Source organism: Centropristis striata, chromosome 22 (assembly GCF_030273125.1).
Source record: "Centropristis striata isolate RG_2023a ecotype Rhode Island chromosome 22, C.striata_1.0, whole genome shotgun sequence".
NCBI lineage: Eukaryota > Metazoa > Chordata > Actinopteri > Perciformes > Serranidae > Centropristis > Centropristis striata.
Genome location: NC_081538.1, coordinates 26,448,418 through 26,467,540, shown reverse-complemented (window position 1 = coordinate 26,467,540; position 19,123 = coordinate 26,448,418). Strand labels below are relative to the sequence as shown.

At 39.4% G+C, this 19,123-nt stretch overlaps 4 protein-coding genes across 4 annotated transcripts; all 4 read left to right on the top strand.

Moving 5' to 3' along the window:
• Nucleotides 1-6,352: 6,352 nt before the first annotated feature.
• On the top strand, nt 6,353-9,043 carry LOC131960321 (heavy metal-binding protein HIP-like). Its single transcript, XM_059325495.1, has 4 exons — nt 6,353-6,642; nt 7,417-7,500; nt 8,554-8,682; nt 8,763-9,043. Exons 1-4 carry the CDS (start codon nt 6,354-6,356, stop codon nt 9,041-9,043), a joined length of 783 nt encoding a protein of 260 aa, XP_059181478.1. The 5' UTR covers nt 6,353.
• Nucleotides 9,044-10,085: 1,042 nt separating this feature from the next.
• On the top strand, nt 10,086-12,950 carry LOC131960348 (heavy metal-binding protein HIP-like). The gene is made up of 4 exons (XM_059325522.1): nt 10,086-10,440; nt 11,214-11,297; nt 12,462-12,590; nt 12,670-12,950. The coding sequence occupies exons 1-4, from the start codon at nt 10,152-10,154 to the stop codon at nt 12,948-12,950; spliced, it is 783 nt and encodes a 260-aa protein (XP_059181505.1). The 5' UTR covers nt 10,086-10,151.
• Nucleotides 12,951-13,989: 1,039 nt separating this feature from the next.
• Nucleotides 13,990-15,663, top strand: LOC131960415 (heavy metal-binding protein HIP-like). Its single transcript, XM_059325632.1, has 4 exons — nt 13,990-14,344; nt 14,880-14,963; nt 15,061-15,189; nt 15,269-15,663. Exons 1-4 carry the CDS (start codon nt 14,056-14,058, stop codon nt 15,547-15,549), a joined length of 783 nt encoding a protein of 260 aa, XP_059181615.1. The 5' UTR covers nt 13,990-14,055; the 3' UTR covers nt 15,550-15,663.
• A 991-nt stretch (nt 15,664-16,654) lies between these two features.
• On the top strand, nt 16,655-18,151 carry LOC131960386 (heavy metal-binding protein HIP-like). Its single transcript, XM_059325573.1, has 4 exons — nt 16,655-16,943; nt 17,479-17,562; nt 17,663-17,791; nt 17,871-18,151. The coding sequence occupies exons 1-4, from the start codon at nt 16,655-16,657 to the stop codon at nt 18,149-18,151; spliced, it is 783 nt and encodes a 260-aa protein (XP_059181556.1).
• Nucleotides 18,152-19,123: the final 972 nt, after the last annotated feature.

Below are 19,123 nucleotides of genomic sequence, written 5' to 3'. Positions count from 1 at the left end.
GGACCTCTGCACCTTTGTGAAGACGTGTAAACTGAAGTTTTCTCCCTTTGATTCATGACTTTGTTCTCACTAATGCTGGTTCTTCTCCTCATTCACTGTCCACCTCTTTAAATGTAATTGTAGTGACTACTATCAATTAAACAAGCTGCTTAGAGGCAAAGTGGGCTCTTAACTGATTAATTCCAACAAATCCATACTAAAGTGCAGAGATGACAATAATAATAACTAGAAAATTTCCTCTGGGGAAATTTTGAAAGGGCCACGGGGGCTACTGCCGGTGTGTGTACACTATGATGAGATTCTTCAGAGATTTCAAACTATGCCCTTTAACCTCAAAATGTGTGTGTGTGTGTGTGTGTGTGTGTGTGTGTGTGTGTGTGTAATTAAATACATAAAGTTACTGTGTGTCTGTGTGTGTGTGTGTGTGTGTGTGTGTGTGTGTGCGTGCGCGTGCGCGTGTGTGTGTGTGTGTTTGAAGCATGTGTATGCATGTGTGAGGAGTGTGCGTGCTTACGCGCATGTGTGTGTGTGTGTGTGTGTATCTGTAACTGTAATCACATCAAAGATCAAAGGCAATCAGATCAAAGCAATCAACAGAATTAACTGACACCTGTTAATCAAAGAGTGACTGCAGCCAGAGGTGGACTGGAATTTCTGGTCTCAAACAGAAAGCATTTTTGGCAAAACCATAATACCTATCATTGATCCGACTTCACTTTGAGCGTCCCGAGTTCTGAACATCTACATATGATTTTTTGAAAAAAAAATGTAAAGAGCGATCTAAAAAAACTGTTCCATCTTCCTTTTTTACGAAATCTTCCTGTGTTTTTAATATGGGAGCCAATGAGGCTGTTGGTGGTGTTGAAATTATGCCGGAGAAGTAGACGTTTAAAAATGTCCAATTATTGTTCTTTTTCGCTCATTTTTTGTCGTCCGTCCCATTCATTTCAATGCATTAATTAATTTCACCTAGAGACTCCATTTAAACTTTAAATAGTAGACACAAATCTTGTGTATCGGTGTATTAATCCATGTTTCGATAGGTCTTATAGTTTTTTATCAATCCCTGTTCAATAACCATGATCATTTTTGGAGAAATTCTGAGATTTTAATGGGTGTGTATTGCACGGAATGTTCGTGTCACAATGTGTGACATCATCGCCAGAGTGTAGAGGGAGAGAAAAAATTGTCAAAAAATAAAATTGAAAACTGCGCTCCAGGCCGCAAATTTCACTCTACAGAGATAATTTATAAATAGAAACGTAGGAAAATTTGTCTTCTCACTCACAATCCTCTGGTAAAGCTGTCAGAGTTATAGTTTTGGCGTAGGACGCACAGATGCACCACCAACACGCACCAACAGCCTCATTGGCTCCCATATTAAAAACACCGGAAGATTTCAGAAAAAGGGACATTTTACAGTTTTTGTAGATCGCTCTAACAAAGCTATTTTTTCATTTTTCTTGAAATATAAAAATTCTAAAAAAAATATATGTAGACGTTCTTGAAGAACTCAGGATGCTCAAAGTGAAGTCGGATCAATGATAGGTATTATGGTTTTGCCAAAATGCTTTCTGTTTGAGGCCAGAAATTTCAGTCTGTCCACCTCTGCTGTCACTATGCCGGAACAGGTGTCAATTAATTCTGTTGATTGCTTTGATCTGATTGCCTTTGATCTTTGATGTGATTACAGTTACAGATACACACACACACATGCGCGTAAGCATGCACACTCCTCACACTTGCATACATATGCTTCAAACACACATGCACACACACACACACACACACACAGGTAACTTTATGTGATTTTAATTACACACACACACACACACACACACACACACACACAGGTAACTTTATGCGATTTTCAAAGGCTTTGTTAGATTACAGTGGGTAGTGATGCTTTTTTCATTAAATATTACACTATGCTCTCAACACACACACACACACACACACACACACACACACACATATATATATATATATATATATATATATATATATGTATAGTCATAGTTATTGTTCCCCTTGAACAGAAGTTTCTGTCATGGCTAGACGTGCAGTCAGAAGAGCTGATCAGAGTGATCCGTGACAAAGGAGGAGCAACATGTGAAAAAGGCTACTGCTGTCATGCAAACTTTAGATCAGGTATGTCTGTGTGACCTAATGGGAGCCTTGGTAGCTAAGTGTGCTGTCTGTTTCTCTGTATTACTTTACATCAGTACTGTCGGAATATTAAGATCGGTCAGTGAACAGATAATTATTGCCTCACCTAAGTCAATTTAAAAAAAACAGACATTCCCGTTTTGAAACTTTATTTTGAAGTTCTGTCTTGATTTGTCTATAATTTGAGAATGAGATCAGCAGTGAGACAGAGTGAAGGAAAACTGATAACCAGTCACACTAAAAGGCCTCAGCATTAAGATAAGTGTGTGTCTGTGTGTGTATTAATAAACACAGTGTATGCACAGCTGTGACTGCATTAGAGGCTTTAAGTCAAACTTTTCCAGCAGCCTGCAGCAGCTTGTATTTTCTCACCTGCACACAGATCACATTGAGTAATCTGAGACCTTGAATCAAACCTCCCTCCCCTGAAGTTTTGACCCAATATAAGACAGGCTGACTGGACCTCTGCACCTTTGTGAAGACGTGTAAACTGGACAATGAGGGCTGTTGTTGTTGGTTTGCTGCTGCTCGGTCTGTGTGGGTCAGGAGCTCAGGGGGAGGTTCAGGAGACGGAGACAAGAGATGCAGGTGAGGAGACCACAAAGCAAACCACACCTGACATCTGGGCGGAGGTGAGGGCTCTGAGGGACATGGTGGTGGAGCTCAAGGTGGAGCTGAGGAACGTGGAGGCCACGGTGAAGGACAGCGAGAGCCAGGTGGATGAACTGAAAGCTGAGCTGATCGTCACCAAGATGCAGGTGGAGCAGCTGCAGAGAGAGACTTCAGGTACACACTGATTACTTTTATGAGTCTGTAAGATGAGGTTTAATATACTGTAAATAATGTGTTATGATGTTAACAGCGTGCTCTGTGATGTCATTGCATTAACTCCAGACTGAGCTGCAGTGAGGCTGAACTTGTTTTAGAAGATCATGTGACCACTCACAAACAAACCAAACTTCTTCTGTGTTTCAGCCCAAGCTGCAGACCTGATGTCTTTGGAAACTCGACTGACTGCCACCGAGAGCAAAACACGTAACCTAGAAAAAGAGAATGCAGGTATTTCACTGACAAATATGATGTTTAATAATAAAATATCCAAAAAAGTTATGACACTGCAGGAAACATAAATAGTCATAAAACATAATCTGACTCAAATAAACATTTTCTGTCTTTGAAGTTTTTACATCAATTTATAATTTATCAAAGACAAAAAAAACCCTGTTAACCAGTCGCAGTAAAAGGCCTCAGCATTAAGATAAGTGTGTGTCTGTGTGTATTAATAAACACAGTGTATGCACAGCTGTGACTGCAAGAGAGGCTTTCAAACAGAATCAGTTGCTTGACCCATTTTCATATTATGGTTTGATCGCTCCTTTCGGACATTTATAAACGTTTCACAGATGAGATGAGGGTTTAAATACTGTAAATAATGTGTTGTGCATGTTAACAGCGTGCTCTGTAATGTCATTATATTAACTCCAGACTTGCAGACCAGACTGAGCAGCAGTGAGGCTGAACTTCTCCTCAGCAAGTCCAGGATCGAGCAGCTGGAGAGAGAAAATGCAGGTGATGAAGTGTGTCCGTGCATTGATTAACTTTTTACCAGTTCCAGAAGCCTTTAAATTTTAATATGCACATGATGATTAATCTACATTAAACTCATTTTAAAGATCATGTGACCACTCACAAACGACACCAAACTTCTTTTGTTTTACAGTCCAGAAAACTCGACTGACTGCCACCGAGAGCAAAACAAGTGACCTAGGAAAAGAGAATGCAGGTATTTTACTGACAAACATGATGTTTAATAAGCTTCATGGTTTGTTGTCATTATTTCAACCTGTGTTAAAAGTGTTATAGACAAAAAAGTTGTGGTGCTGTAGAAAACATTAATAGTAATAATACAACAGTTTCAACATTTTCTGTCTTTGTAGAGTTTTAAATTGAATATTGCCTCAAAGGATTGCAAATTGATTGCACTACAGCCTGCTCTGTAATGTTATTATATTACCTCCAGACTTGCAGTCCAGACTGAGCAGCAGTGAGACTGAACTTCTCCTCAGCAAGTCCAGGATCGAGCAGCTGGAGAGAGAAAATGCAGGTGATGATTTTATCTCTTAATCACAACACACACATACATGCATTACATATATAGGCCAGGTGAAGTTAAATGAATGACTACTTTGCATTAACAGAGGAACCGAAGGTGGCCTTTTACACAGCTCTGACTAATGCAAGAGACGTTGGACCATTCAACACAGACATCACACTGAAATTCAGCAAAGTCTTCACCAACATTGGCGATGCTTACAGTCCTAATACAGGTAATTTACTGCAGGTCACATGAACGTGTTTACTCATGTAAATCTACATTTGTCACTGTTTATTTGTTTTCTACTCTTTAGGTTTCTTCACAGCACCAGTCAGAGGGGTCTACTACCTCCAGTTCACTGCGACTGGGATCCAAGCAGGTCCCATTGGTGTAAATGTGTACAAGAACAACCAGAAAATCATGCATAATTGGGACTATAAGGAACAGGGAGGTGCGGAACAGTTGACTAACTCTGTTGTCTTGGAGCTGATGGCAGGAGATGAAATCCACCTGCTTCTCCCAGCAGGTTATTCTCTCTTTGACGACGGCCATAACCGCAGCACCTTCAGTGGCGCCCTACTCTTCACACTGTGAGGATGATTTGTCACAAACCCAGTCATTGTTGGCTACACTGTGATTTACTGCATGTATCTGCATCTGACTTCTCTGTTGTGTCATCGCATGAAAGCAGCATTCAAATAAATCACAGACTGAAACAATCAGAAAATAAGTTTTCTCCCTCTGATTCATGACTTTGTTCTCGCTAATGCTGGTTCCTCTCCTCATTCACTGTCTACGTCTCTGGCCCAGCACCTCTCTCTCTTTCTCTCTCTCTCTCTCTCTCTCTCTCTCTCTCACAGGGATCAACTTTGAATTCTGTTTACAACTCAGAAAGAAATCAACATCACCTTTTTAAATGTAACATTTCATATCTTGACTTTAGTTTTTCTCTTTACTGAATTTAAATGAAGTTTGCTTCAGAAATGAAAGGGTTTCTGTCCTCAACCCTGTTATCCAATCAGATTTTTTTTTGTCTCTAGGCAGATAAAAAGGTAGCTGGCTCACTCATTGGTGAGGCCTTCAAGTGGGCGTGGTCTCAAAGTTAATTTTCTCCTGATTTGTCTGTCAGAAAAATGCCAAGACATGTGGCCTGTAAATAAAAATGGTGTCAATTGTTTTACTTTTGTCACTCTGGGACCAAAGACACTGAGCTCACTTTTCATTTCAACCACTCTGACAGCATCCAATCAGGTGGCAGACTGAAAAAAACAGACCCCAAACTGTAAATGAGTCATTAATATTGAACATATCAAGTGTTACAAAAGCTTATGTTGGAAAAATAATCAAAACGAAGCTTGAAATTGTGATATTTCTGTCAGAATCACTTTATTCTTCCGATTGCTTAAAAGTCACCAAAAATAAACAGTTTGTAATATCCAGATCCTGTTAAAATCATAAAATTCTGACACGGCAAATATTCACTGAAAATCTGTTAACACAGAGCCGAGTGGAGAGGACAGGAGAGGCTAGAAACAATACTTCAATATTTATAGCACGTGGAGACTTAATTTTTTTCCTTGGAAAAGTGTTGTGTATATAAATTCCATTATATTATTTTATATTTTTAAATTGCAGGTTTTTACCACATGTATAGTGACCTTTGACCCCTGACAAGAATTCAGCACCTTTGTTTTGCTCAAACAGAGTTAAACTATTTTTGTTTCCACCAGAGGGCTCAAGAGAACAGATATTTAATTTAAATGACTTTTAAGAATTAAATTAATTAAAATATAAGATAAAAAAGACTGTCACAATGTTCTGACAGAGGTCAGTTTTTATATTAAGTTATAATTTATCAGAGAGAAGAAAAACTGATAATCAGTCGCACTAAAAGGCCTCAGCATTAAGATAAGTGTGTGTCTGTGTGTGTATTAATAGCCTGCAGCAGCTTGTTTGTTTCTCACCTGCACACAGAGCATATTGAATATTCTGAGACCTTGAATCAAACCCCCCTCCCCTGAAGTTTTGACCCAATATAAGACAGGCTGACTGGACCTCTGCACCTTTGTGAAGACGTGTAAACTGGACAATGAGGGCTGTTGTTGTTGGTTTGCTGCTGCTCGGTCTGTGTGGCTCAGGAGCTCAGGGGGAGGTTCAGGAGACGGAGACAAGAGATGCAGGTGAGGAGACCACAAAGCAAACCACACCTGACATCTGGGCGGAGGTGAGGGCTCTGAGGGACATGGTGGTGGAGCTCAAGGTGGAGCTGAGGAACGTGGAGGCCACGGTGAAGGACAGCGAGAGCCAGGTGGATGAACTGAAAGCTGAGCTGATCGTCACCAAGATGCAGGTGGAGCAGCTGCAGAGAGAGACTTCAGGTACACACTGATTACTTTTATGAGTCTGTAAGATGAGGTTTAAAATACTGTAAATAATGTGTTGTGATGTTAACAGCATGCTCTGTGATGTCATTGCATTAACTCCAGACTGAACAGCAGTGAGGCTGAACTTGTTTTAGAAGATCATGTGACCACTCACAAACAAACCAAATTTCTTCTGTGTTTCAGTCCAAGCTGCAGACCTGATGTCTTTGGAAAGTCGACTGACTGCCACAGAGAGCAAAACACGTGACCTAGAAAAAGAGAATGCAGGTATTTCACTGACAAACGTGATGTTTAATAAGCTTCGTGCTTTGTTGTCATGCATTGTTGTATTTCAACTTGTGTTAAAAGTCTCATATCCAAAAAAGTTATGACACTGCAGAAAACATAAATAGTAATGAAACATAATCTGACTCAAATTAACATTTTCTGTCTTTGTGGAGTTTTTATATTAATTTATAATTTATCAAAGACAAAAAAACCCTGATAACCAGTCGCAGTAAAAGGCCTCAGCATTAAGATAAGTGTGTGTCTGTGTGTATTGATAAACACAGTGTATGCACAGCTGTGACTGCATGAGAGGCTTTCAAACAGAATCAGTTGCTTGACCCATTATTATAGTGTAGTTTGATCTCTCCCTTTGGACATTTATAAACGTTTCAGGTACATTTTGGGTGTTCGTTTCACAGATAACATGAGAGTTAAAATACTGTAAATAATGTGTTGTGCATGTTAACAGCGTGCTCTGTGATGTCATTATATTACCTCCAGACTTGCAGACCAGACTGAGCAGCAGTGAGACTGAACTTCTCCTCAGCAAGTCCAGGATCGAGCAGCTGGAGAGAGAAAATGCAGGTGATGAAGTGTGTCTATGCACTGATGAACTTTTTGTGAGCTCCAGAATAAAACTTTACAGGTCTATGTGGTATGGACAAGATAAGAGAGCATTTGTGAAACTTGAGCTTACTGTATAAAATGAGCTTCTGTGACCTCTAGGATAATCACAGCCTCATGAAACTTTACAACCACAAACTAGAGACTTAGACCTATGTATCTTGACAATAAGGGGTTTTCCCAGCAGGCAACACAACGAAAGTGCTCACCATCTAATCACCGAAAATACAGAAATCTCCAAGTTTTTGAAAGCAAATGACAGCATGGATTTCTTCCATGGTGTTCCTCAATGTCTTGGTGAGTTAATGTGGTATTTTAGTAGGATTTTTAAATGTTCTTGAGTAAAAGAAAAAAATGCAAATCTGTGTAACAAATTATATTAGCCCTAAAATTGGTACAATAACTTATCTGACTAAACCCTTATACACACAATCATTTTAATTAACAAATGAATGGATTTATTTCATATTATTACAGATTTGTGACTAGAACAACTTGACACACTCCACTTAAAGACCCCCTGTCCTCCAACCAAAAGGACGGTAATATTAGGGGTGGAGTGGAAAAGGATCAATGGTAAAAAAGTATATATATATATACATAAATACTAATAACAACTTTGTTGTCAGACTGACATGTTTTGACAAATGCCCTCTTTTTCAACTTCCTCTAAACTTAATCAAGACGTGACTAGTGTGAATTATTGTAACATTCACAGTGGTTGTTTTGAAAAGCTCCAGCAATTTATCTACCTTGACTTTGTTTCACAGATAAGATGAGGGTTAAAATACTGTAAATAATGTGTTGTGCATGTTAACAGTGTGCTCTGTAATGTCATTATATTAACTCCAGACTTGCAGACCAGACTGAGCAGCAGTGAGTCCAGGATCGAGCAGCTGGAGAGAGAAAATACAGGTGATGATTTTATCTTCTTAATAAGAACACACACACACATATATATTACATATATAGTCCAGGTGAAGTTAAATGACTTTAACTTATTTGCGTTAACAGAGAAACCGAAGGTGGCCTTTTACACAGCTCTGACTACTGCAGGACAGGTTGGACCATTCAACACAGACATCACACTGAAATACAGCAAAGTCTTCACCAACATTGGTGATGCTTACAGTCCTCATTCAGGTAATTTACTGCAGGTCACATGAACATGTTTACTCATGTAAATCTACATTTGTTACCAATTTCCATTTTCTACTCTGTAGGTTTCTTCACAGCACCAGTCAGAGGGGTCTACTACCTCCAGTTCACTTTGTGTGGGAACCACGCAGGTCACATGGGTGTAAATGTGTACAAGAACAGCCAGGCGATCATGCGTAATGGCGAGTGGAAGGAAGAGGCAGGTGTGGAACATTTCACTAACTCTGTTGTCTTGGAGCTGATGGCAGGAGATGAAATCCACCTGGTTCTCCCATCAAGTTATTCTCTCTATGACAACAGCAATAACCACAGCACCTTCAGTGGTGCCCTACTCTTCACACTGTGAGGATGATTTGTCACAAACCCAGTCATTGTTGGCTACACTGTGATTTACTGCATGTATCTGCATCTGATTTATCTGTTGTGTCATCACATGAAAGCAACATTCAAATAAATCATAGACTGTTAAAACAATCAGAAAATAAGTTTTATCCCTCTGATTCTCACTAATGCTGGTTGCTCTCCTCATTCACTGTCTACGACAAAAAACAAGCCCCAAACTGTAAATGAGTCATTAATGTTGAACATATCAAAGGTTACAAAAGCTTATGTTGGAGAAAGTAACCAAAACAAAGCTTGATATTGCGATATTTCTATCAGAATCACTTTATTCTACATGTCTCATTTAAAAAGTTGCCAAAAATAAACTGTTTGTAAAAACCAGATCCTGTTAACAACATTAAATTCTGCTCCTCAGCAACACTGTGAAGCCATGATTGATTCTGCTGAGACGAAAGGTCACGTGACAAATATTCACTGAAAATCTGTTTACACAGAGCACAGAGGAGAGGTCAGGAGAGACTGGAAACATGACAATACTTTACAATTTCCAGAATGAAGAAACACATTTTTCCCCCAATGTTCAGGACACTTGTGGGCAAAAGTGTTGTTTATGTATAAATTCCATTTTATTATTTATTTATTTTTCTAAATTGGAGTGTTTCTACCACATGTTTAGTGACCTTTGACGCCTGACAAGAGTTCAGCACCTTTGTATTGCTCAAACAGAGTTAAAGTATTTTTGTTTCCACCAGAGGGCTCAAGGGAACAGATATTTAATTTAAATGACTTTTAAGAATTAAATTAATAAAAATATAGGATCTAAAAGACTGTCACAATGTTCTGACAGAGGTCAGTTTTTATATTAATTTATAATTTATCAGAGAGAAAAAAAAACTGATAAGCAGTCGCACTAGAAGGCCTCAGCATTAAGATAAGTGTGTGTCTGTGTGTGTATTAATAGCCTGCAGCAGCTTGTTTGTTTCTCACCTGCACACAGAGCAAATTGAGTAATCTGAGACCTTGAATCAAACCCCCCTCCCCTGAAGTTTTGACCCAATATAAGACAGGCTGACTGGACCTCTGCACCTTTGTGAAGACGTGTAAACTGGACAATGAGGGCTGTTGTTGTTGGTTTGCTGCTGCTCGGTCTGTGTGGGTCAGGAGCTCAGGGGGAGGTTCAGGAGACGGAGACAAGAGATGCAGGTGAGGAGACCACAAAGCAAACCACACCTGACATCTGGGCGGAGGTGAGGGCTCTGAGGGACATGGTGGTGGAGCTCAAGGTGGAGCTGAGGAACGTGGAGGCCACGGTGAAGGACAGCGAGAGCCAGGTGGATGAACTGAAAGCTGAGCTGATCGTCACCAAGATGCAGGTGGAGCAGCTGCAGAGAGAGACTTCAGGTACACACTGATTACTTCTATGAGTATGTAAGATGAGAGTTAAAATACTGTAAATAATGTGTTGTGATGTTAACAGCGTGCTCTGTGATGTCATTGCACTAACTCCAGACTGAGCAGCAGTGAGACTGAACTTGTTTTAGAAGATCATGTGACCACTCACAAACAAACCAAATTTCTTCTGTGTTTCAGTCCAAGCTGCAGACCTGATGTCTTTGGAAACTCGACTGACTGCCACCGAGAGCAAAACAAGTGACCTAGAAAAAGAGAATGCAGGTATTTCACTGACAAACGTGATGTTTAATAAGCTTCGTGCTTTGTTGTCATGCATTGTTGTATTTCAACTTGTGTTAAAAGTCTCATATCCAAAAAAGTTATGACACTGCAGAAAACATAAATAGTAATAAAACATTATCTGACTCAAATTAACATTTTCTGTCTTTGTGAAGTTTTTATATTAATTTATAATTTATCAAAGACAAAAAACCCTGATAACCAGTCGCAGTAATAGGCCTCAGCATTAAGATAAGTGTGTGTCTGTGTGTATTAATAAACGCAGTGTATGCACAGCTGTAACGGCATGAGAGGCTTTCAAACAGAATCAGTTGCTTGACCCATTATTATAGTGTAGTTTGATCTCTCCTTTTGGACATTTATAAACGTTTCAGGTACATTTTGGGTGTTCGTTTCACAGATAAGATGAGAGTTAAAATACTGTAAATAATGTGTTGTGCATGTTAACAGCGTGCTCTGTAATGTCATTATATTAACTCCAGACTTGCAGACCAGACTGAGCAGCAGTGAGACTGAACTTCTCCTCAGCAAGTCCAGGATCGAGCAGCTGGAGAGAGAAAATGCAGGTGATGGAGTGTGTCTATGCACTGATGAACTTTTTGTGAGCTCCAGAATAAAACTTTACAGGTCTATGTGGTATGGACAAGATAAGAGAGCATTTGTGAAACTTGAGCTTACTGTATAAAATGAGCTTCTGTGACCTCTAGGATAATCACAGCCTCATGAAACTTTACAACCACAAACTAGAGACTTAGACCTATGTATCTTGACAATAAGGGGTTTTCCCAGCAGGCAACACAACGAAAGTGCTCACCATCTAATCACCGAAAATACAGAAATCTCCAAGTTTTTGAAAGCAAATGACAGCATGGATTTCTTCCATGGTGTTCCTCAATGTCTTGGTGTGTTAATGTGGTATTTTAGTAGGATTTTTAAATGTTCTTGAGTAAAAGAAAAAAATGCAAATCTGTGTAACAAATTATATTAACCCTAAAATTGGTACAATAACTTATCTGACTAAACCCTTATACACTTCAATGATTTTAATTAACAAATTAATTGATTTATTTCATATTATTACAGATTTGTGACTATAACAACTTGACACACTCCACTTAAAGACCCCCTGTCCTCCAACCAAAAGGACGGTAATATTAGGGGTGGAGTGGAAAAGGATCAATGGTTAAAAAATATATATATATATATATATATATATATATATATATATATGTGTGTGTGTGTATGTATATATATATATATATATATATATATATATATATATATATATATATATATACATAAATAGTAATAACAACTTTATTGTCAGACTGACATGTTTTGACAAATGCCCTCTTTTTCAACTTCCTCTAAACTTAATCAAGACGTGACTAGTGTGAATTATTGTAACATTCACAGTGGCTGTTTTGAAAAGCTCCAGCAATTTATCTACCTTCACTTTGTTTCACAGATAAGATGAGGGTAAAATACTGTAAATAATGTGTTGTGCATGTTAACAGCGTGCTCTGTAATGTCATTATATTAACTCCAGACCTGCAGACCAGACTGAGCAGCAGTGAGACTGAACTTCTCCTCAGCAAGTCCAGGATCGAGGAGCTGGAGAGAGAAAATGCAGGTGATGATTTTAACTTCTTATTAAGAACATACACACATATACATTACATATTTAGTCCAGGTGAAGTTAAATGACTTTAACTTATTTGCGTTAACAGAGAAACCGAAGGTGGCCTTTTACACAGCTCTGACTGATGCAAGAGACGTTGGACCATTCAACACAGACATCACACTGAAATACAGCAAAGTCTTCACCAACATTGGTGATGCATACAGTCCTCATTCAGGTAATTTACTGCAGGTCACATGAACGTGTTTATTCATGTAAATCTTCATTTGTTACCATATTTTTATTCTACTCTGTAGGTTTCTTCACAGCACCAGTCAGAGGGGTCTACTACCTCCAGTTCACTTTGTGTGGGAACCAAGCTGGTTCCATGGGTGTAAATGTGTACAAGAACAGCCAGAGGATCATGCATAATGGGGAGTGGAAGGAAGAGGGAGGTGTAGAACATTTCACTAACTCTGTTGTCTTGGAGCTGATGGCAGGAGATGAAATCCATCTGGTTCTCCCATCAGGTTATTCTGTCTTTGACAACAGCAATAACTACAGCACCTTCAGTGGCGCCCTACTCTTCACACTGTGAGGATGATTTGTCACAAACCCAGTCATTGTTGGCTACACTGTGATTTACTGCATGTATCTGCATCTGATTTATCTGTTGTGTCATCACATGAAAGCAACATTCAAATAAATCACAGACTGTTAAAACAATCAGAAAATAAGTTTTATCCCTCTGATTCTCACTAATGCTGGTTGCTCTCCTCATTCACTGTCTACGACAAAAAACAAGCCCCAAACTGTAAATGAGTCATTAATGTTGAACATATCAAAGGTTACAAAAGCTTATGTTGGAGAAAGTAACCAAAACAAAGCTTGATATTGTGATATTTCTATCAGAATCACTCTATTCTACATGTCTCATTAAAAAAGTTGCCAAAAATAAACCGTTTGTTAAAACCAGATCCTGTTAAAGACTTTAAATTCTGCTCCTCAGAGACACTGTGAAGCCATGATTGATTCTCCTGAGACGAAAGGTCACGTGACAAATATTCACTGAAAATCTGTTTACACAGAGCACAGAGGAGAGGTCAGGAGAGACTGGACATGAACATGACAATACTTTACAATGTCCAGAATGAAGAAACACATTTTTCCCCCAATGTTCAGGACACTTGTGGGCAAAATTGTTGTTTATGTATGAATTCCATTTCATTATTTATTTATTTTTTCTAAATTTGAGTGTTTCTACCACATGTATAGTGACCTTTGACCCCTGACAAGAGTTCAGCACCTTTGTATTGCTCAAACAGAGTCAAAGTAATTTTGTTTCCACCAGAGGGCTCAAGGGAACAGATATTTAATATAAATTACTTTTATTAATGAAATGAATTAAAATATAAGATATAAAAGACTGTCACAATGTTCTGACAGAGGACAGTTTTTAAAATAATTTATAATTTATCAGAGAGACTGATACCCAGTCGCACTAAAAGGCCTCAGCATTAAGATAAGTGTGTGTCTGTGTGTGTATTAATAGCCTGCAGCAGCTTGTTTGTTTCTCACCTGCACACAGAGCATATTGAGTAATCTGAGACCTTGAATCAAACCCCCCTCCCCTGAAGTTTTGACCCAATATAAGACAGGCTGACTGGACCTCTGCACCTTTGTGAAGACGTGTAAACTGGACAATGAGGGCTGTTGTTGTTGGTTTGCTGCTGCTCGGTCTGTGTGGGTCAGGAGCTCAGGGGGAGGTTCAGGAGACGGAGACAAGAGATGCAGGTGAGGAGACCACAAAGCAAACCACACCTGACATCTGGGCGGAGGTGAGGGCTCTGAGGGACATGGTGGTGGAGCTCAAGGTGGAGCTGAGGAACGTGGAGGCCACGGTAAAGGACAGCGAGAGCCAGGTGGATGAACTGAAAACTGAGCTGATCGTCACCAAGATGCAGGTGGAGCAGCTGCAGAGAGAGACTTCAGGTACACACTGATTACTTCTATGAGTATGTAAGATGAGGGTTAAAATACTGTAAATAATGTGTTGTGATGTTAACAGCGTGCTCTGTCATGTTATTGCATTAACTACAGACTTGCAGACTAGACTGAGCAGCAGTGAGACTGAACTTCTCCTCAGCAAGTCCTGGATCGAGCAGCTGGAGAGAGAAAATGCAGGTGATGAAGTGTGTCCGTGAACTGATGAACTTATTGTTTAAATCAATATGAAGATGGACATGATGATTTATCTGGCTTTAGAAGATCATGTGACCATTTACAAATAAAATCAGATTTCTTCCGTGTTTCAGTCCAAGCTGCAGACCTGATGTCTTCAGAAACTCGACTGACTGCCACCGAGAGCAAAACAAGTGACCTAGAAAAAGAGAATGCAGGTATTTCACTGACAAACATGATGTTTAATAAGCTTCATGCTTTGTTGAGAGATGAGGGTTAAAATACTTTAAATAATGTGTTGTGCCTGTTAACAGCGTGCTCTGTAATGTCATTATATTAACTCCAGACCTGCAGACCAGACTGAGCAGCAGTGAGACTGAACTTCTCCTCAGCAAGTCCAGGATCGAGGAGCTGGAGAGAGAAAATGCAGGTGATGATTTTAACTTCTTATTAAGAACATACACACATATACATTACATATTTAGTCCAGGTGAAGTTAAATGACTTTAACTTATTTGCGTTAACAGAGAAACCGAAGGTGGCCTTTTACACAGCTCTGACTGATGCAAGAGACGTTGGACCATTCAACACAGACATCACACTGAAATACAGCAAAGTCTTCACCAACATTGGTGATGCATACAGTCCTCATTCAGGTAATTTACTGCAGGTCACATGAACGTGTTTATTCATGTAAATCTTCATTTGTTACCATATTTTTATTCTACTCTGTAGGTTTCTTCACAGCACCAGTCAGAGGGGTCTACTACCTCCAGTTCACTTTGTGTGGGAACCAAGCAGGTTCCATGGGTGTAAATGTGTACAAGAACAGCCAGAGGATCATGCATAATGGGGAGTGGAAGGAAGAGGGAGGTGTAGAACATTTCACTAACTCTGTTGTCTTGGAGCTGATGGCAGGAGATGAAATCCATCTGGTTCTCCCATCAGGTTATTCTGTCTTTGACAACAGCGATAACTACAGCACCTTCAGTGGCGCCCTACTCTTCACACTGTGAGGATGATTTGTCACAAACCCAGTCATTGTTGGCTACACTGTGATTTACTGCATGTATCTGCATCTGATTTATCTGTTGTGTCATCACATGAAAGCAACATTCAAATAAATCACAGACTGTTAAAACAATCAGAAAATAAGTTTTATCCCTCTGATTCTCACTAATGCTGGTTGCTCTCCTCATTCACTGTCTACGACAAAAAACAAGCCCCAAACTGTAAATGAGTCATTAATGTTGAACATATCAAAGGTTACAAAAGCTTATGTTGGAGAAAGTAACCAAAACAAAGCTTGATATTGTGATATTTCTATCAGAATCACTCTATTCTACATGTCTCATTAAAAAAGTTGCCAAAAATAAACCGTTTGTTAAAACCAGATCCTGTTAAAGACTTTAAATTCTGCTCCTCAGAGACACTGTGAAGCCATGATTGATTCTCCTGAGACGAAAGGTCACGTGACAAATATTCACTGAAAATCTGTTTACACAGAGCACAGAGGAGAGGTCAGGAGAGACTGGACATGAACATGACAATACTTTACAATGTCCAGAATGAAGAAACACATTTTTCCCCCAATGTTCAGGACACTTGTGGGCAAAATTGTTGTTTATGTATGAATTCCATTTCATTATTTATTTATTTTTTCTAAATTTGAGTGTTTCTACCACATGTATAGTGACCTTTGACCCCTGACAAGAGTTCAGCACCTTTGTATTGCTCAAACAGAGTCAAAGTAATTTTGTTTCCACCAGAGGGCTCAAGGGAACAGATATTTAATATAAATTACTTTTATTAATGAAATGAATTAAAATATAAGATATAAAAGACTGTCACAATGTTCTGACAGAGGACAGTTTTTAAAATAATTTATAATTTATCAGAGAGACTGATACCCAGTCGCACTAAAAGGCCTCAGCATTAAGATAAGTGTGTGTCTGTGTGTGTATTAATAGCCTGCAGCAGCTTGTTTGTTTCTCACCTGCACACAGAGCATATTGAGTAATCTGAGACCTTGAATCAAACCCCCCTCCCCTGAAGTTTTGACCCAATATAAGACAGGCTGACTGGACCTCTGCACCTTTGTGAAGACGTGTAAACTGGACAATGAGGGCTGTTGTTGTTGGTTTGCTGCTGCTCGGTCTGGGTGGGTCAGGAGCTCAGGGGGAGGTTCAGGAGACGGAGACAAGAGATGCAGGTGAGGAGACCACAAAGCAAACCACACCTGACATCTGGGCGGAGGTGAGGGCTCTGAGGGACATGGTGGTGGAGCTCAAGGTGGAGCTGAGGAACGTGGAGGCCACGGTAAAGGACAGCGAGAGCCAGGTGGATGAACTGAAAACTGAGCTGATCGTCATCAAGATGCAGGTGGAGCAGCTGCAGAGAGAGACTTCAGGTACACACTGATTACTTCTATGAGTATGTAAGATGAGGGTTAAAATACTGTAAATAATGTGTTGTGATGTTAACAGCGTGCTCTGTCATGTTATTGCATTAACTCCAGACTTGCAGACTAGACTGAGCAGCAGTGAGACTGAACTTCTCCTCAGCAAGTCCTGGATCGAGCAGCTGGAGAGAGAAAATGCAGGTGATGAAGTGTGTCCGTGAACTGATGAACTTATTGTTTAAATCAATATGAAGATGGACATGATGATTTATCTGGCTTTAGAAGATCATGTGACCATTTACAAATAAAATCAGATTTCTTCCGTGTTTCAGTCCAAGCTGCAGACCTGATGTCTTCAGAAACTCGACTGACTGCCACCGAGAGCAAAACAAGTGACCTAGAAAAAGAGAATGCAGGTATTTCACTGACAAACATGATGTTTAATAAGCTTCATGCTTTGTTGAGAGATGAGGGTTAAAATACTTTAAATAATGTGTTGTGCCTGTTAACAGCGTGCTCTGTAATGTTATTGCATTAACTCCAGACTTGCAGTCCAGACTGAGCAGCAGTGAGACTGAACTTCTCCTCAGCAAGTCCAGGATCGAGCAGCTGGAGAGAGAAAATGCAGGTGAAGATTTTATCTTCTTAATCAGAACACATTTGTACATAGATATCATATACAGTCTGGGTGAAGTTTATGACATGCACTAACTTTGTTTTGTTAACAGAGAAACCGAAGGTGGCCTTTTACACAGCTCTGACTGATGCAAGAGACGTTGGACCATTTAACACAGACATCACACTGAAATGCAGCAAAGTCTTCACCAACATTGGTGATGCTTACAGTCCTCATTCAGGTAATTTACTGCAGGTCACATGAACTTGTTTATTCATGTAAATATTCATTTGTTACCAATTTTTTATTCTACTCTGTAGGTTTCTTCACAGCACCAGTCAGAGGGGTCTACTACCTCCAGTTCACTGTGTGTGGTCACAAAGCAGGTCTCATGGGTGTCTATGTGTACAAGAACAGCCAGAGGATCATGCATAATGGGGAGTGGAAGGAAGAGGCAGGTTTGGAATTTTTCACTAACTCTGTTGTCTTGGAGCTGATGGCGGGGGATGAAATCTACCTGGTTCTCCCATCAGGTTATTCTGTCTTTGACAACAGCGATAACCGCAGCACCTTCAGTGGCGCCCTACTCTTCACACTGTGAGGATGATTTGTCACAAACCCAGTCATTGTTGGCTACACTGTGATTTACTGCATGTATCTGCATTTGATTTATCTGTTGTGTCATCACATGAAAGCAACATTCAAATAAATCATAGACTGTTAAAACAATCAGAAAATAATTTTTATCCCTCTGATTCTCACTAATGCTGGTTCCTCTCCTCATTCACTGTCTACCACACAAATCAAGCCCCAAACTGTAAATGAGTCATTAATGTTGAACATATCAAAGGTTACAAAAGCTTATGTTGGAGAAAGTAACCAAAACAAAGCTTGATATTGTGATATTTCTGTCAGAATCACTCTATTCTACATGTCTCATTAAAAAAGTTGCCAAAAATAAACCGTTTGTAAAAACACGATCCTGTTAAAGACTTTAAATTCTGCTCCTCAGACACTGTGAAGCCATGATTGATTCTGCTGAGACGAAAGGTCACGTGACAAATATTCACTGAAAATCTGTTTACACAGAGCACAGAGGAGAGGACAGGAGAGACTGGAAACATGACAATACTTTACAATGTCCAGAATGAAGAAACACATTTTTCCCCCAATGTTCAGGACACTTGTGGGCAAAAGTGTTGTTTATGTATAAATTTAATTTTATTGTTTATTTATTTTTCTAAATTGGAGTGTTTCTACCACATGTATAGTGACCTTTGACCCCTGACAAGAGTTCAGCACCTTTGTATTGCTCAAACAGAGTCAAAGTAATTCTGTTTCCACCAGAGGGCTCAAGGGAACAGATATTTAATTTAAATGACTTTTAAGAATGAAATAAATTATAATATAAGATATAAAAGACTGTCACAATGTTCTGACAGAGGTCAGTTTTTATATTAATTTATAATTTATCAGAGAGAAGAAAAACTGATACCCAGTCACACTAAAAGGCCTCAGCATTAAGATAAGTGTGTGTCTGTGTGTGTATTAATAGCCTGCAGCAGCTTGTTTG

Coding starts and splice junctions, on each gene's coding strand:
- LOC131960321 (XM_059325495.1), top strand. CDS start 6,354: ATGAGGGCTGTTGTTGTTGGTTTGCTGCTGCTCGGTCTGTGTGGCTCA. Junction 6,643..7,416: donor GCTGCAGAGAGAGACTTCAG/GTACACACTGAT, acceptor TATTACCTCCAG/ACTTGCAGACCAGACTGAGC. Junction 7,501..8,553: donor GCTGGAGAGAGAAAATGCAG/GTGATGAAGTGT, acceptor TTGCGTTAACAG/AGAAACCGAAGGTGGCCTTT.
- LOC131960348 (XM_059325522.1), top strand. CDS start 10,152: ATGAGGGCTGTTGTTGTTGGTTTGCTGCTGCTCGGTCTGTGTGGGTCA. Junction 10,441..11,213: donor GCTGCAGAGAGAGACTTCAG/GTACACACTGAT, acceptor TATTAACTCCAG/ACTTGCAGACCAGACTGAGC. Junction 12,591..12,669: donor TGCATACAGTCCTCATTCAG/GTAATTTACTGC, acceptor TCTACTCTGTAG/GTTTCTTCACAGCACCAGTC.
- LOC131960415 (XM_059325632.1), top strand. CDS start 14,056: ATGAGGGCTGTTGTTGTTGGTTTGCTGCTGCTCGGTCTGTGTGGGTCA. Junction 14,345..14,879: donor GCTGCAGAGAGAGACTTCAG/GTACACACTGAT, acceptor TATTAACTCCAG/ACCTGCAGACCAGACTGAGC. Junction 15,190..15,268: donor TGCATACAGTCCTCATTCAG/GTAATTTACTGC, acceptor TCTACTCTGTAG/GTTTCTTCACAGCACCAGTC.
- LOC131960386 (XM_059325573.1), top strand. CDS start 16,655: ATGAGGGCTGTTGTTGTTGGTTTGCTGCTGCTCGGTCTGGGTGGGTCA. Junction 16,944..17,478: donor GCTGCAGAGAGAGACTTCAG/GTACACACTGAT, acceptor CATTAACTCCAG/ACTTGCAGTCCAGACTGAGC. Junction 17,792..17,870: donor TGCTTACAGTCCTCATTCAG/GTAATTTACTGC, acceptor TCTACTCTGTAG/GTTTCTTCACAGCACCAGTC.